Raw genomic sequence first — 16,476 nt, 5'->3', positions numbered from 1 at the left:
GATTCCTCATGAGACCAAAAACAATTTTTTTAATTTCAAAAGTGAAACAAATATTGCTATTATTGTGCTGGATTATTAATTTGCACTGCATTGCCCATATGACCACGTTCACAAGTTCTGTTTATGAAATAAAAAATTAAATACTAGGAAATACTTCATCTTAGTCTCGTGTGTTGATCAGAGTCGTGATTAAAGGATTGAGGGGGCTGCGGACGATTTTCACTTTTCAAAGTGGCCCGCCGTGGCATTCCTAAGTTTAGCAATGGCTGCTCTAGACTAGTTGACATTCATCTTATTGTGGCACGTATTGCTCCTGACAGCCCAAAATGATGTTGCTGAATTGGCTGCATTTGCATATTGTGAGTGATCCTGTTGTTCATTGCAATAGGACTTAGATGTTCCAAGTTCCATCATATCCATAAGCCATGGAGATGAGCTTTTGTAACACTTTCATAATGTTTGAGTGGCAGCTTCATAACAGCTGGCTAATACCTGGACTGTAACACGGCACATTCTATCAAGCCTTATGTCAGCTTTCATAAAGTGCTCTCATGTAATATATGCCATCTGGGATTATATAATTAGTGAAGACTTCAAAATAAAAGACCCCATGAGAATAGCTTTTTTTCTTCTTCTTCTTGAACTGAAAAACATGTCTTTGGCTAATCCATGAATACATTATGAAGATATATCTTAGTTTGTTTTACCCACTTTTTGTGGTGTTGTTCTTCCCCTTCTCTGAACTATACAGCTCAAGTTTTTACAGCTTTTGTTGACAAGAATGTCATAAAGACAGAAAATGGATTATTGTTCTTCACTGATTCCACCCGAGATTTACGCCCGAAACACAAACACTCAAGTAGAGCATGAGAAAGATGTTTCAGCTCAACATTATCTTCAGGGTCTGTTGCATTATTCAACATGGATTGTTATTCAAAATCCCCTTCATGAAAAAGTGCTTTATTCAGGTCCTTAAATGAAGAAGAATCAATATTCTGAGATGCTGAGAAATCAGGTATGATTGCAGGCTTGTGCTGAGAAATCAGGTATGATTGCAGGCTTGTGCTGAGAAATCAGGTGTGATTGCAGGCTTGTGCTGAGAAATCAGGTGTGATTGCAGGCTTGTGCTGAGAAATCAGGTATGATTGCAGGCTTGTGCTGAGAAATCAGGTATGATTGCAGGCTTGTGCTGAGAAATCAGGTACGATTGCAGGCTTGTGCTGAGAAATCAGGTACGATTGCAGGCTTGTGCTGAGAAATCAGGTACGATTGCAGGCTTGTGCTGTTTTGCATCAGTTGAATGAAAAGATGATCGGCTTATCGAAATGGGGAGCTAGAATTTTGCACATTAAATGAAAAGATCAAGAGTTCAACGACCTCATTTGGAGAGTCATTTGGAAATCACAGAATATTTGACTTCTGGAGCCAAAGTGAGAATCACGTTCATAATAAGGTTATATAAGAAGTTTGTAGTATTAAGAGTAGGCTATTTGAATTCCTGTTTCTTTTGGATCCGGAACAGGCTGTCCAAGAAATGTCAGGGGCTTAATAATACTAACTCAACTGACTGACTGACTGACTGACTGACTGACTGACTGACTCCCCATTGTTGAAACACGCATGCGTGATAGTGCTTATTTGCGAAGTTGGATTAACATTTGTGGGCTAGCATTCATGCTAACAATGTTAGCCCATGTAGCCATGTTGCAAGCATTCTTGGAATTTTCTTCTAGCCCTGAAGATTGATTAACAGGTGGATTATTGGTTGAAATTGTTTGGTGCCCTGCTGACGTGAGCACACTGCATATTTTGGTTTACAGGAAGAAAACATGATTGGATAAAAGTCCTAAGAAATGGTGTTTTGCCAGACCTGGAACGGGCCGGCCAAGAAACGTCTCAAGGGCTTATCGTGCATTCCATTTAAACTGGGAGCGAAGGATTTCACGGTTGAGTGACATCACACCGGAGTTGTCGACGTTCCATTTAAACAGTCGGGAAACCAGCCAGGGTTAGCTCTAGCCAGGCTAGCCATTGTTAGCAATAAATAACAGTTGATAACAAGGCATGTCGCGGTATTTTGCACATACAAACACTGCAGCAACATGTCCACACAGATAGAAGTTAGACAGTGCTGGGTGTACAGCTGATTTAATGAGACACAAACAAGACAGAAGTGCTAATAAATGGTATTTATTTTTACTACGATTTTAACTGTTGATGTGCGGAGCAGCCATCTTGGATTTTTGAGGTTGGGGCTGCTGAGGCTCCTCCGAGTTCAGCAGAGAAAATCGGAGCACAGGTGACGTCACCATCGGAGCTCATGACCTTTGAACTTCATATTCCTGTTTCCCAGTTTAAATGGAACGGCCCATTACTGACTGACTGACTGACTCTCTGACTGACTGACTGACTGACTGACTCCCCATTGTTGAAACACACATGCGTGAGTGTTGAGCAGCAGCGGCAGCAGTCCGGCTTCACTAGGCTTGGCTAGTCTTGTTTATTTGATATTGAGTTGTTTGTCCTCAGAGTAGTCTAGGAACCAGGTGAAACCAATGCATGATGTTGTGTCCTGGTAATAGCATCAGCGAAATGTTGCCACTGCCATGCTGCTGGTAAATAAGGGTTAGTCATCACAAGGGCAACTGTGACATGTTTCATATTTTTAGCAGTGATCATCATTCAGTTTGTTGATTTGAGCAGATTTAAGGTGATTTTGCTAAGAAGAATAAAAGACTTCCTGAATGTTGCTGTGACTCTTATTCATTTAGCAACAGCAGTAGCAACATGTCTGCTGTTTTATTTCATTGTTGGAGAGCCAGACCATACATTGGAGTTTCACCGGGTCCTTAGGTAACTGTTGGACCAAAGAACCATCTGTCACACGAAGAAGAGGAGTAATCCTTTACTGTTTGATGGATGGAACAACACAATTGATCAGCATTGACTAAAGCTGTGTTCACACCGAGATATTTATTTTTCTCTCTGTCGCTCGATTCAACCCTTTGGAATCGCTCTGTCGCTCTGTTTAAATCGCTCGTCAACAGGCACAAGAATTGACGGACGTCATCTGGGGGCTATAACGTTACGCAATGTCATGATATTTGTCCACTACGAGCCACCGTAGTTGTTTACAAGCTAAGCCTATCAGCGTGCTCCTAGCGCGAGCTCTATACCGGTAGTACAGACTTCACTTCATGTCAGCTGTCAGCCTGTCAATGCGGTTTGTTGCCACACAATAAACCAACGGTTTGTTCCAAGCCAGTGTGATCCTTGACTCACTCTCTCACACGGCAGCCAATCAGCGTTGAACAGCGAGCGACTGATGTCAGCGTAATTTCGCTCGAGTTGGGATATTTCATCTCGGGCGACGAGCGAATCTTTTCCCCATCGCTCTGTCTCTGTCGCTCGGACGCCCAGCGATTTTTTTCCCGGGCGAATATACGCTCGATCGCTCGTTTGCATTGACTTTGTATGTAAACTCGATGCCAGCGAAAAACTTTAATAGGTCGGTGTGAACGCAGCTTTAGACAGTATGTTCATATCATAAGTTAATGTTTGAGGGTAGTTGTTTTTCATGTATGCACTACTACACACTGAAAACACATCAAGAGTTTTCCATTTCAAATTTGTGATTGAGAAGATGCCAAACAGAGCGATTCACTGGCGCAGGGTTGAGAGAGTGAGGACATCGGCCACAAAAAAACAGCCAGGTCAAGTTGGTTTGGCGGTTGTTGGGGCATGCGAGGTCAGGCGGTCAAGAGGAGAACATCTCCTGCTTTGGCTCGGCTCCAGACTTGGCGGTTGTTGGGGCAAGTGAGGTCGGTCAGAGGAGAAGTTCTCCTGCTCTGGCTCGGCTCCAGACTCGGGTTGCTCAATCCTGTCACCACAGAGGGGGGAGGAGGGGAGGATAATCAGTGTCAGACACTAAAGAAGGAGGAGAGTCCTTGGAGTGGGAAGCTCTCTGCAGACCGGGGCGACTGAATACCATGTGACAGCATCACGTTGGCTTATTGTTTCACTGTGTTATAGAGATGTACCCATCCACTTTTTCCCACTTCTGATATCTGTCAATACGGAGACTGTTTCCGATACCAGTCCAGAGCTCTTGGCAACTCTCCCAAGGAGCTGCAGCATCCACCTTTACATAGCTGGCTCCTCCTGTCACATCCTTTCTGGTCTGGTAATCAATGATCTCATAGCATTGGTTACCTGGTTCATAATATTTCACAATATTAAATTAAACTATGAATATATATCAATATTAATGATAAGGTCATTACAGTAGATCATGCCAAAACATTTGATCCACTCAAAATTATTAAAATTATTAAAATAACATTTCAACAAACGAACAATTGACCGATAATCAACCCACTTTGTATCATATATAATCTCGTAATATAAGCACATGGCCACTGTTTACCTTCTCTCTCTGTTGACCTCATGGAGAAAGATCCTCCTGCAGAAACTCCGCCCCGCCAGCTGCAAGTCATTGAGGCTTGTTAAGGCTCTTGATGGATTATCTGTGGATGTGCGCATACTTAAAAAATTAAAATAAACAATAACAGCCGCCCTCGGAGCAGATTCTGCCTCTCCAGCAGAACCTCCGGAGCTCCGCTTTGACGCGTTGTGAATGGGAGCTCTCTGTGAGCAAAACAGAGAGAGAAGGTAAACACTGCCCATGTGCTTATATTATTACCGAGATTCTAATGATAGAAAGTGGGTTAATTATCGGTAAAGCCATCCTTTAAACACCCCTGCCCTGCCACTTCATTTGGTAAAGTGGGAAACCCCCCCCCCAAATATATAAGACTAATATATCTCTAAAACTAAGTTCATGTTGTTAGCTAACTGCTAACAACTTTACCAGCTCACTACTACTACTACTTACTAGCACGTTATGTTAGGTTGTTTAAGTGGATTATGTTAGGTTATGTTAGGTAACCCCCCCCCACTAAAAACATGCAGAAGATCAGATCGTCATCGTCATCCGACCAGTGACGACAACATCCGAAGTCGGTCCCCGGGCGCTGTACGAGAAAGCGACCACTGCTCCTGGCCTGCCCCCCGGAGGAAAGGACAAGCCTGGATGGGTTAAATGCAGAGGACACTTTTCACCGGCCACCGTCAGCATGAGTGTGTTGTGGCCGCATGCATGTGTTGTGGTGTTCGTGTGACAATAAAAGACGGGCTTGTCCGTTACGAGAGAGAGTTACAGTGGGTTTATTATCCAGCGCAAGCTAGGAATGGAATCTGGATCAGAATGTGGATCAGCGACGTCAGTCGGAGATCCGCTATGTGAATTATGTCATACAGTACTCAGTATTGGCACCCGATACCTATATCCCATCTCTCCTGTGTTATATACTGTATTGTGTCAGAGCAACAAACACTCATTATCTGGGTGGTATAACCCTTTTCTCTTGGCCACATCAGGCAAAGAATCAAGCCATACTGTGTTTAGATAAATATGGAGACTGGAGATATGACTGTTTGTGTTGACCTGGGAACATCTCCTTTCACACACCCTGGCTCTCAAAGTGTCACCGTGGTGTCAGAGCTACAGGCCCCTGTGGACCGTGGTTGTGCTGACTGCTAAGCTGTGGAGGAGATTGCTCTGCAGATATATGTCTCGCTGCACTGTGAAACATGAATCCTCCAGCTGGACAGACACACACTTCATACAAATGATGGAGTATCCAGACATATGGAGGATTTAGCTTGGCCACACATAGGGCTTTCACACCGGCAGGGCTCCGTGCCGGTTCCGGTTCCCCAACCCGAATTTGAACCGGCCGGCGCGTTCAGACTGAAAAAATAATTGGTTCGGAACCTGAAAAGTTGGTTCTCAGCGGAACCAAAAAATAGTTGGTTTTTCCTTGGGAACCGTGACATCATCAGTGGGCGTGTCTCATTCTAGGCTGTGAAAATGAGCAGGAAGGAGAAGAAGGCAGTGACAACATGGAGAAAAATAATTTGCAGTGGTCTGCTGAGGAAACCAAATGTTTAGTGGCGATTTGGGAATCTACCGAATTTCAAGAAAAGCTAGAAAGCAGTACAAGAAAGAGCAAGTTGTATGCCGAACTTGCGGAAGAGATGACCAAGGCTGGGTTCACTCGAACGCCAGACCAAATAATTAATAAACTTAAAAAACTGAAGAAGGTCTACCAAATAATGTCCTCCCACTTTGGTTCCACTTAAACTGGTGTGAACACGGGCTGGTTTGCCAGAAAGCACCAAGGTTCTGAGACTCCAGAACCGAACCAGAGCCAAAACCAGAATCGTGTCTGTCTGAAAGTGGTAACAGATGGTCTCTTCTCCGATGCACACCACTGATTAGGGATGAGTAACGTTTACGATAGCAGTACCAATACCAGTACCCTTAAAGTGATACCAGTACCAGTACCAGTCCAGTACCCTTAAAGTGATACCATTACCAATAGTGTACTTCATCCGATACCTTTTTTTCATGTATTTTTAACAGACTCCAGGGGCGTAGTATAGCCATACTTTTGAACATTTTGGTGGCACTCTGAACTACCAACTGGTCACATACACCATGCTCAACAACGTCACCGCCACAGAATGAACTACCACCTCGTCACATACAGTACACCATGCTCAACACCATGCTCAACAACTTCACCACCAGACTGTATGGGTTGTAGCTGCTGCGGTAGCCAATCACACATTAAATCGAAGAACATTTGCAGTGATTGGCTGTGAGCAAAACCATACAAATAGTTCTCTTTTTCCTCGATCTGTGTAGAAAAAGGATCGAATGCAGGTATTGTTTGACTGGAGATGTTTCGATACTACATGGTACTGGGTTGTTTCAGTCAATACTCAGCCCCTACCACTGTGATGTATAGACATTTCACATTCTGTTAGTGTTACATTTCGCTCAATAAATATGACATTATATTTGGTCAGCAAATCCAAACCATGCTGGAGCCAAACAGCTGTGCATGTGTATATGTGAAGTCACATAGGCAGTAGGATGTTATCATGCTATATGTGGCTGTTAAGGTCCTTACACATCGGGAGCGTTTTGTTTGTGCGATTAATTCGCACGTCAATAATATTTTCCGAACCTATATCAGTCAATGCAACCTGTGCATACCAACGGCGAAGTTTCGCTCAGCGTTATTGCGGCATTTATTTTTTCGAACTTCCGACGTGTACACTATCTGTGGCTGTGATTGACAGGTGGGTCAAAACTCGCATCGCAATTTCGTGCGGTATATTCGCATCGCTCTTGATGTGTAAGGACCTTTAGGATGTCAGAAATACTTGTGCATGTCCCTCTCTCATTGTGCTAAGGTTTGACACTAATCAGCGAGCTGTTGTTTTCTTTTGTTCTGTACTGTCTTGTTGGACTCAACTCAATATGGTTTATATCTCCCTCCCTCTTCCATATCTCCCTCCCTCTTCCATATCTCCCTCCCTCTTCCAGCCACCGGTCGTCCCATCGTCACACCCCATGGCCCCGCCCAGCCCCAACAACAGCAGCAGCAGCAGCAGCACTGCATGCTGGGAACAGCTCAGCAAAACCAACCTGTACATCCGGGGCCTGCCCCCCGCCACCACAGACCATGACCTGGTCAAGCTCTGTCAGCCGTGAGTAGCTTCCTCTCTTCCTCTCATCAGGACCAGCTATTGATCAGCCATTGATCTGTGAAGGCCAGCGGGTTGCAGAGTCTACTTTCAACACACGGGATCATTCAGGGAGATGCTACAGTACAATGCTACCATACAAATAACGTGCAAAAGCTACGATGAAATAAGCCTTTATACACGTCCCACTACATGCTCTGTTGCTGCAGTGGAGGTTTGGACTTGGTGTTTGTCTTGGAAGCCATCAGAAAGCTTATGGAACTGCCTGATACACGGTTATTGAAAGATTACATGTCTTGCTTTTGGTCTTCTGTAAGCCGATACTGAAGCAGTCAAGAAGAATGATCTACTGGTGGCCTCTAATGTGTACTAATGTGTATGATAGACTACATTAGTACTAATGTGTACTAATGTGTATGATAGACTACATTAGTACTAATGTGTATGATAGACTACATTAGTACTAATGTATATGATAGACTACATTAGTACTAATGTGTATGATAGACTACATTAGTACTAATGTGTGTATGATAGACTACATTAGTACTAATGTGTCTGATAGACTACATTAGTACTAATGTGTATGATAGACTACATTAGTACTCATGTATATGATAGACTACATTAGTACTCATGTATATGATAGACTACATTAGTACTAATGTGTATGATAGACTACATTAGTACTCATGTATATGATAGACTACATTAGTACTCATGTATATGATAGACTACATTAGTACTAATGTATATGATAGACTACATGATAGTTCTAATGTGTATGATAGACTACATTAGTACTCATGTATGATAGACTACATTGTATATGATAGACTACATTAGTACTCATGTATATGATAGACTACATTGTATATGATAGACTACATTAGTACTCATGTATATGATAGACTACATTAGTACTAATGTATATGATAGACTACATGATAGTACTAATGTGTATGATAGACTACATTAGTACTAATGTGTATGATAGACTACATGATAGTACTAGGGCTGTGCAATAAGATTTATATATTTTTCCGCAATACTGTGTATCGATATTTCAGAAACATTTTGTGATATATCGCCATATTGTTGTTGTTTTTTGCACAGCCGTGTGGTCAGTGACACAATAAGAATACTTTTTTATTTCAGTACGTTCAGTAAGAACGGCTGACCCCAAAAAATCGACGCTTCCAAGCTTCAATCGTTGCCATGGTAATCGACGCTCAAATCAGCAAACGACGCTTTGTGTTATTGTTTTTTTCCTCCTCTCCTCTCCTCTCCTCTCCTCTCCTCTCCTCTCTCCTCTCCTCTCCTCTTCTCTCCTCTCCTCTCCTCTCTCTTTCTCTCCATATGCACAGCCAGCTACGTGAGGTGTAGCTTCGTGAGACAGTCTAGTTTTGTGGCTGGGCGGGGTCCTTCGGGCCAACACTGTTTTTAACACGGAGAACTCACACCGGCACGCGCCGTGAGCACAAACAAACGCACCCAACAGCCAGTGGCCACACAGACGATGAGCTGTCATCTGCGGAGCTCGTGTTGTGAACATGAAACTTCGTACACTTCTTTCCAACCCAGTGTGAGTAACGTGTTCAAGTGAATTCAAGTCGTTTCATTTGTTTATCACGTTATGAATTAGCAGCTCTCAGTGACCAGCTCAGAGAGCACTAACGTTACGCTGAGCTCACCTGAATAAATTCACAACATTTCGTGGCATAATAATAATGTCCGCACGTTGGACTGAGAGCAGTTGGATGAAAATCGACCATCAGGACAGATGAGCCGCTTTTTGTCAGGAGAAGCCTGGAAGGAAGTTGACTATGAGCCGCGGAGCTGAGAGTGCTTTCAACTCTGTGAGTAGCCTACAACAGAGGTTCTCAAATGTTTTTCAGACGAGTACCCCTTGCAAGATAGAAAATATACCCGGGGACCCCCTCATTCTGATTTGTGATTTTGGGCTAAGCTTAATTGTTTCCACGGTAACCTCCTTGACTTTTAAATTGATCGGTTTGTTAGATTGGAATGTAATCCATGAACCATTTTAGATTTAAAGCATAAAATATTTTTTGTTGAACTCTGAAACTTTTGCAAAAAAAAAGTTGTTATTTTTATTTTCCTGAAAACCTTTCGCGGACCCTGGCAAAGTGCCATGGACCCCTGGGGGTCCCCGGACCCCCATTTGAGAACCACTGGTCTACAACATGCAAGTGCAGCAGCAATCTAGCAGGCAGCGCCATTACATTTGAATATGAAATGAGAAATGACCTTGAAGATCATGCAGGGATGGAGGGAGCGGAGAGGACGGGGTCGCTGACAGTATGTGTCTGTCCATACATCACGTGTGGAGGAGAGGAGAGGAGAGGAGAGGAGGAGAGGAGAGGAGAGGAGAGGAGAGGAGGGGAGAGGAGAGGAGAGGAGAGGAGAGGAGAGGAGAGGAGAGGAGAGGAGGAGAGAGGAGAGGAGAGGAGAGGAGAGGAGAGGAGAAGAGAAGAGAGGAGAGGAGAGGAGGGGAGAGGAGAGGAGAGGAGGGGAGAGGAGAGAGGAGAGGAGGGGAGGGGAGAGGAGGAGAGGAGAGGAGGGGAGAGGAGAGGAGAGGAGAGGAGAGGAGGGGAGAGGAGAGGAGGGGAGAGGAGAGGAGAGAGGAGAGGAGAGGAGAGGAGGGGAGGGAAGAGGAGAGGAGAGGAGAAGAGAGGAGAGGAGAAGAGAAGAGAGGAGAGGAGAGGAGAGGACGAGGTTGCTGACAGTATGTGTCTGTCCATAGTAACATCACGTGTGGAGGAGAAAGGAGAGACACAGACAACGGTGGTCTCATCCACAGCCGTCTTTGTGCATTGAAAGCTTTATCTGGGCGGAGCAGAAAGACCACCCGGGTGACACTGAGACCCCCCCCCCACCCCCACCACCCATCTTCACAATGCACATATTGACTTGGCAGCACATAGAACCATGAAGCTTCCAGCACATTCTGTGACTGTTTAGACATCTTCTGCATGTCCAGTAGAGTCTCAGCAGCAGTGACGTACACCTAGATGTGATGGAAGATTTAGACAGATAAAACTTGTGGTGCTAAAAAAAAAAAAAAGGAGGAAGGGTTTCTTCCCTGGTGTTTCAAGGATAACAGCTTGTAGAAGAGCTCTGAGAAATATTTATTCACTCACAGAACTCCACCCAATAATTAATTTACCTTAAAGAGGAATTAGACATAAACGATACGATTTGAATGTAACCTTTTTATGGAAATTGCTATTTTCATTCTATTCAGGCAGACATGTAATGGCCCTTTTCTGTCTTTGCATAACATGACAATAAGTGCAGTGTGAGATTTTAACTGTGACAGTCCACTGGGAGGTCATCTGTGTCTCTGTCCGTGTCTGAGATTACAGATGGGGGGTGTGGCTAATCCCTGCCTTTTTTTAACCTCATGGTTTCCATCCTTCCTAATCTCACATCCCTGGCTCATGTGCTGCTCGGGCTGGCAGGGTGAGGGCGGGGAGGTAGCGGTGTCGGGGGCTGCCTGCTTGGCTGGTGCTGCTCGGGCTGGCAGGGTGAGGGGTGGGGAGGTAACGGTGTCGGGGGCTGCCTGCTTGGCTGGTGCTGCTCGGGCTGGCAGGGTGAGGGTGGGGAGGTAGCGGTGTCGTGTCGGGGCTGCCTGCTTGGCTGGTGCTGCTCGGGCTGGCAGGGTGGGGGTGGGGAGCTAGCGGTGTCGTGTCAGGGCTGCATGCTTATTGGCTGGAGCTGACAGCACGGTGATTCCTGTGATTGATTCATTTGCAGTCAATTAGTGGAAACCCTTCGTTCTGCAGGCTGTCAGCCCACTGGAGCGCAGCAGCGTAAGGTCGAGCAGCAGCCCAGAGAAGCAAATACAGTGTGGGAAAAGTAAAAAAGGATTCCCCACACACAGCCAGTGTGATCAGGTGCTGGTCGCTTTGCAGGAACATGAAACATAAATTGAAGAAAATAACCATTGCACACTTAAATTGACTTACTGAGATTTATTCAGTGAACAACGCGTCTCGCGGGTATGCGTCATGAGTTAAATATACAGTAATTGGTCACATGACCATATATATATATTATATATATATATATATCTTATATATATATATATATTGAAATGGTGAAATGTTGCATTGTCTCCCCTGATTCTAAGTCTAAGGCTTTATTAATTAATAGAAAAAGCTTCTGCTGTGGATTTTTAGCTCAAACAAGCATTGCACCACTGAAGTAAAGAACATGTTACATGACATTGACATTTTCGAAAATAAAAAACAGTTTTGACAATCATGAGTGGTTCATTAAATATTTAGTAGGCTCAGGTCTGAGTGCCAAAGGGGTGCCAAAGTCACCCCCTCTCCCTCTTCATGGGATTTAATCCGCCATTCATTTTTCCATAAACCTTGCTTAAAATGCTTATAAAAATTGTTTTACTTGCTCAAACCAAGCGATTCGACTATACTTAGAATCAGGGGAGACAATGCAACATTTCACTCAAAAAAAATAAAAAAAATACATTTTTTTTTTTTTCGAATTTCGACTTTCAATAATAAAAGTCGACCTTGATAATAACAACGATTATTCGAAAATTCGAAATTCGATGCCCATCCCTAGTGGTGACCACAGCCTGTAACTCACCACAGTGTAGTTAGCTGCAGACGCCCCATGTGACGGCCCAGTAGTTAAAAATATGCCTACATGCATCATATGCTGTCAGGAGCTTGTAGGCTCCCTCAGTGTCAAGATGAAGGCCTTCTTTTCATCCTGCCATGTCAGAGCTCAGCCAAACCCCTCATCAATCATCTGTCTCCATGAGAGAAGACCTCTATACAGGGGCTCCTTTGCTGGTACTGGCCTTGATTATCTGGATCTAGATGATGTCCTATGGTAAAGAGAAGGTTGCCAGAGGGCTATTCCAGAAAACAGGATTGGTAAATTATCCGGATCTGTTAACTCAGAATTCACGAAGATCCGGGATTTTCTGTTCCAAGAACTGAGACGAGAGTACGTCTAGAATGATCAATAACTACAGTATGGCAACATTATGTTACCATTATCTCAAACTAACCTGCTCTATGGCAGGTTTACTACAGGCTTACTTCACTCAATGACTCAATTTCCCCTCAGGGATCAATAAAGTTCTTCTGATTCTGATTCTGATCGAGTTCAACCCGACTGAGCCTGCAGCATTTAAGCATCACACAATTCAGTTTGTTCAACTTCTGTGGAAAATGGCTTTAAACCTGTCTTGGAAGAAGATCCCGTTGACAATGGAAGCTGGAAAAGGAAAGCGGAAGTGATGGAAAAGCCACCGTCATTTCCTTTTCCGTGTCCCTTCTCGGCTATTCGCTAATAACGTTAATGCATAAACACACTGCATAACGTTAAAGCATAAACACACTGCATAGCGTTAACGCATAAACACACTGCATAACGTTAATGCATAAACACACTGCATAACGTTAACGCATAAACACACTGCATAACGTTAACGCATAAACACACTGCATAACGTTAATGCATAAACACACTGCATAACGTTAACGCATAAACACACTGCATAACGTTAATGCATAAACACACTGCATAGCGTTAACGCATAAACACACTGCATAACGTTAATGCATAAACACACTGCATAACGTTAACGCATAAACACACTGCATAACGTTAACGCATAAACACACTGCATAACGTTAACGCATAAACACACTGCATAACGTTAACGCATAAACACACTGCATAACGTTAACGCATAAACACACTGCATAGCGTTAACGCATAAACACACTGCATAACGTTAACGCATAAACACACTGCATAACGTTAACGCATAAACACACTGCATAACGTTAATGCATAAACACACTGCATAGAAGACGTCAACTCGTCTTACAACAACAGTGGAAAATGACTGTAAAGTCACGGTGCAAGTTGTTATTCAGACTGTAAAGTGTAAACAGCTGGAGCACGGACACGGAAAAGGAAGTGACGGTGGCAGGAGAGGCGCTGTACAGGAAGCTGGGAAAAACAGTAGGACTCTCCCAGAGTCTATTTTTCAAATAAAAATCAAAGTAGACTCTGGGTTCCCACATTGGGCTAATATTAACACAATGAAGTAGTTCAGCTATTCACCTTATTCACCACGCCCACTTTTTCTCTCTTCCGCGTTCAACATAAACGTATTTGTTCTTCCGGTTCAGCGCTAGTTGCCTACTGTGGCTAATATCAGCTGCTAGTTAGTTATGTTATATGGCAGTAAAATGCCACTGAATGACCAAATTGATATAACTTTTAACCATTTCGAGTAACACTGTTTCCATACGGATCACCAGCGTTAGGTTGTTGTTTATAACGTGGCTATTCATAACGTTTTCTATCTCGGATGCGTTATTTCGAATCGCACATAGGTTACGCCTCGCGCAAACTATGTGCGTTTCAGGACGCAACAGCCTCGACTCCACTAACATCATCTTTAGAGCACAATATTCCTGGAATGCAAGTTTAACTAAACGGTTACATATCCTCTGCATTCTACATAAAATTAAGATATTACGGGTTGTTTTATTTTGTATGTTACATACGTATTGGCCAAGATATGTTAGTTTATGGGGGAGTAATTCTGCCAGTTTAGATGCGGAGTGTGCGCAGCCATCTTGCCTGCGGAGTTTTTGGCAAGTCAAAACGGAAATACTATTACAAAATGACGTAATGCGGAAGCGTCCATGTGTGGGCAAAGAATAAGGTGAATAAGCAGATCAAATGCTACAAGTTTGAATTATGTTCTTATACTTTTTTCTTCTTCTTTCTTTGCCAAGTGCATGTCATGCCACCTGGATTACACCTCAATTAAATAGTTGAGTATCAACCTATCCGGAGTTGATCAAGCCTGATCACTGAAATCTGAATCAGTTGTTCTGGAACCGAAGATTCGGGCTCTGCCATGTGTAGCTCACTCAATTCAGGATTCACGGGGTGTCCCGGCGGCTCACCCGGTACCATTGAGGGTTAGTCCTTCGCGTGGCCGACCCGGGTTCGAATCCGACCCGTGGTCCTTCGACCGCACGTCATCCCCTCTCTCTCTCTCTCTCCCTCCATCTTTCCTGTCTGCCTACTGTCCTCAATTAAAGGCGAAATGCCCTAAAAAAGAAAGAATTCAGGATTCAGTTTAGGATTTCTTAAAGCGTCTTTCTGGAATAGCCCTCAGCTCAGGATCTGTGGCTGTGGTCGTGTTGGTTGCATGCCCTCTGTTCATCTGGCTGAAGAAGCAGAAGAGCACCATGCTTGGGGGACAGGGCAGAGGATTCGTTTGTCAGATCTGGCAGCGATGGTGATGATACCGCAGAGCGGCAACAGCACAGGACGTCACTGGGAAATGTCACTGGGTGGCACTCACCCAATGCTGTCAGCCCCCTTACATGTAGAAAGTGTCATTGTCTTCAGTTGTAAATAAGGCGTAAGTAATTAGGTTTGCGCTTGAACTGGTTTGAATATCAATATTTATTTCGTGTCGCTCTCCGTGTTCTATTTGATTCAGGGGTCTTGTTTGGCTAAAGGGATAGGCCTGTCTTAACTTTGCACTCGCTTGGCAGAGCTTTTCCAAAACTCCACATGGAAACCACTTCCTGTTTCTCATACTTTGACAGTGATGTCATACATTCTTGCACAAGGCTCCCTCTTTGTGTCGTTTATAACTGCCTCCGTCTGGTGCATAAGAATAATCCTGCTAACAATACCTGGCCTCTCTGCTCCTCTCTGCTCCTCTCCTAGGTATGGCAAGATTGTGTCCACAAAGGCCATCCTGGACAAGACGACAAACAAATGTAAAGGTGTGTTAAGGTTGTCTTTTCCTTTCCAACATCGCTCTCTGCTGGGTAACAACAGTGCATTTACTTCCTCTTCATATATATATACATATATATATAACATATATACTCACATAATACACATATATATAACATATATATGCATCCAAATCAAGAAGTAGTGGTTAATCAGGACCTTCAAACTTGCAAAGAAGAATGAAGACTATGCTGCCATCACAACACCGCCTCACTGTGAGCCAGAATAGAAGTTGCTCTCACCAAAATGGGGAGACTTCCAGTTTATGATAAGCTACCTACACCTCCTGTCGTCATTGTACTATATAGACTATGGAATATTGTGGAGAAATGAAGGATGTGGCTCGCCGGCGACCCCGTATTCGTGCAGCAGGTTTGACAACGGTGCGGAGGAAACAGACGGTGCCTCGCTGAACTCATCCAGCAGCTATGCAGTTTGTCTCAGAAGGGCCGGGCGAGTCAGGAAACAGACTGACAGGCTGCTCATGTTATTTTAAGCCTCAGCCCTGTGACTGTCGGTGAGTGTGTCACTGCTGCGGGGGGGGCGGGGTTATAGGGTTAGGGTTAGGGGGGGGGGTTGACAGCAGTGACACCATTGGCTCCGGGCCAAGTCCCGGTAGACTAGTCCCACCTGACTAAAGAGGGGGCGGGGCTTACGGATTCTATGTAGCGCTGATGGGATGAAGAGAACGCTGGATTATACAGATGTTAATAGAAAGACGGTCAGTGAAAGAGACACCGTTAAACACCTTAGTCAAGCTCTCAACTGACTTTTAAATAGAACTCGGGGATGGCTTCAGGAATAAGGTTTTGCCAGAGCCTCTCTGTTTGACTGAATGCAGTTGGACTTCTCCCAGACTGCTGCTATTTGATGCATGTGGAACCTCCTCGTGTGGGATTCATGTCAATAAGAAGAGAAGGATCATGTCCAGGGTCTCGTTTCTCAGCTGATCCTCTGTGAAAGAATATAGCAGCAGCACATCGGCCGGTTCCAAGAGGTTAAATATAGCAGGCG

General features: G+C 44.1%; 1 protein-coding gene across 3 annotated transcripts in view; it reads left to right on the top strand.

Moving 5' to 3' along the window:
- Positions 1 to 16,476, top strand: part of rbms1b (RNA binding motif, single stranded interacting protein 1b) — a 41,179-nt gene that overhangs the window by 6,206 nt on the left and 18,497 nt on the right. For all 3 annotated transcript variants that reach the window (XM_083642072.1, XM_083642071.1, XM_083642070.1), the window contains exons 2-3: positions 7,460 to 7,623; positions 15,391 to 15,449. In XM_083642072.1, coding sequence (XP_083498198.1) covers positions 7,487 to 7,623; positions 15,391 to 15,449 — 196 coding nt within the window. In that variant the 5' untranslated portion in view covers positions 7,460 to 7,486. The remainder of the gene's footprint in view (positions 1 to 7,459; positions 7,624 to 15,390; positions 15,450 to 16,476) is intronic.

Source organism: Poromitra crassiceps (genome assembly GCF_964638095.1).
Source record: "Poromitra crassiceps genome assembly, chromosome: 8".
NCBI classification, from domain to species: Eukaryota; Metazoa; Chordata; class Actinopteri; order Beryciformes; family Melamphaidae; genus Poromitra; species Poromitra crassiceps.
The sequence above is the reverse complement of the archived record's forward strand: the minus strand, read 5'-3'. Positions and strand labels throughout refer to the sequence as shown.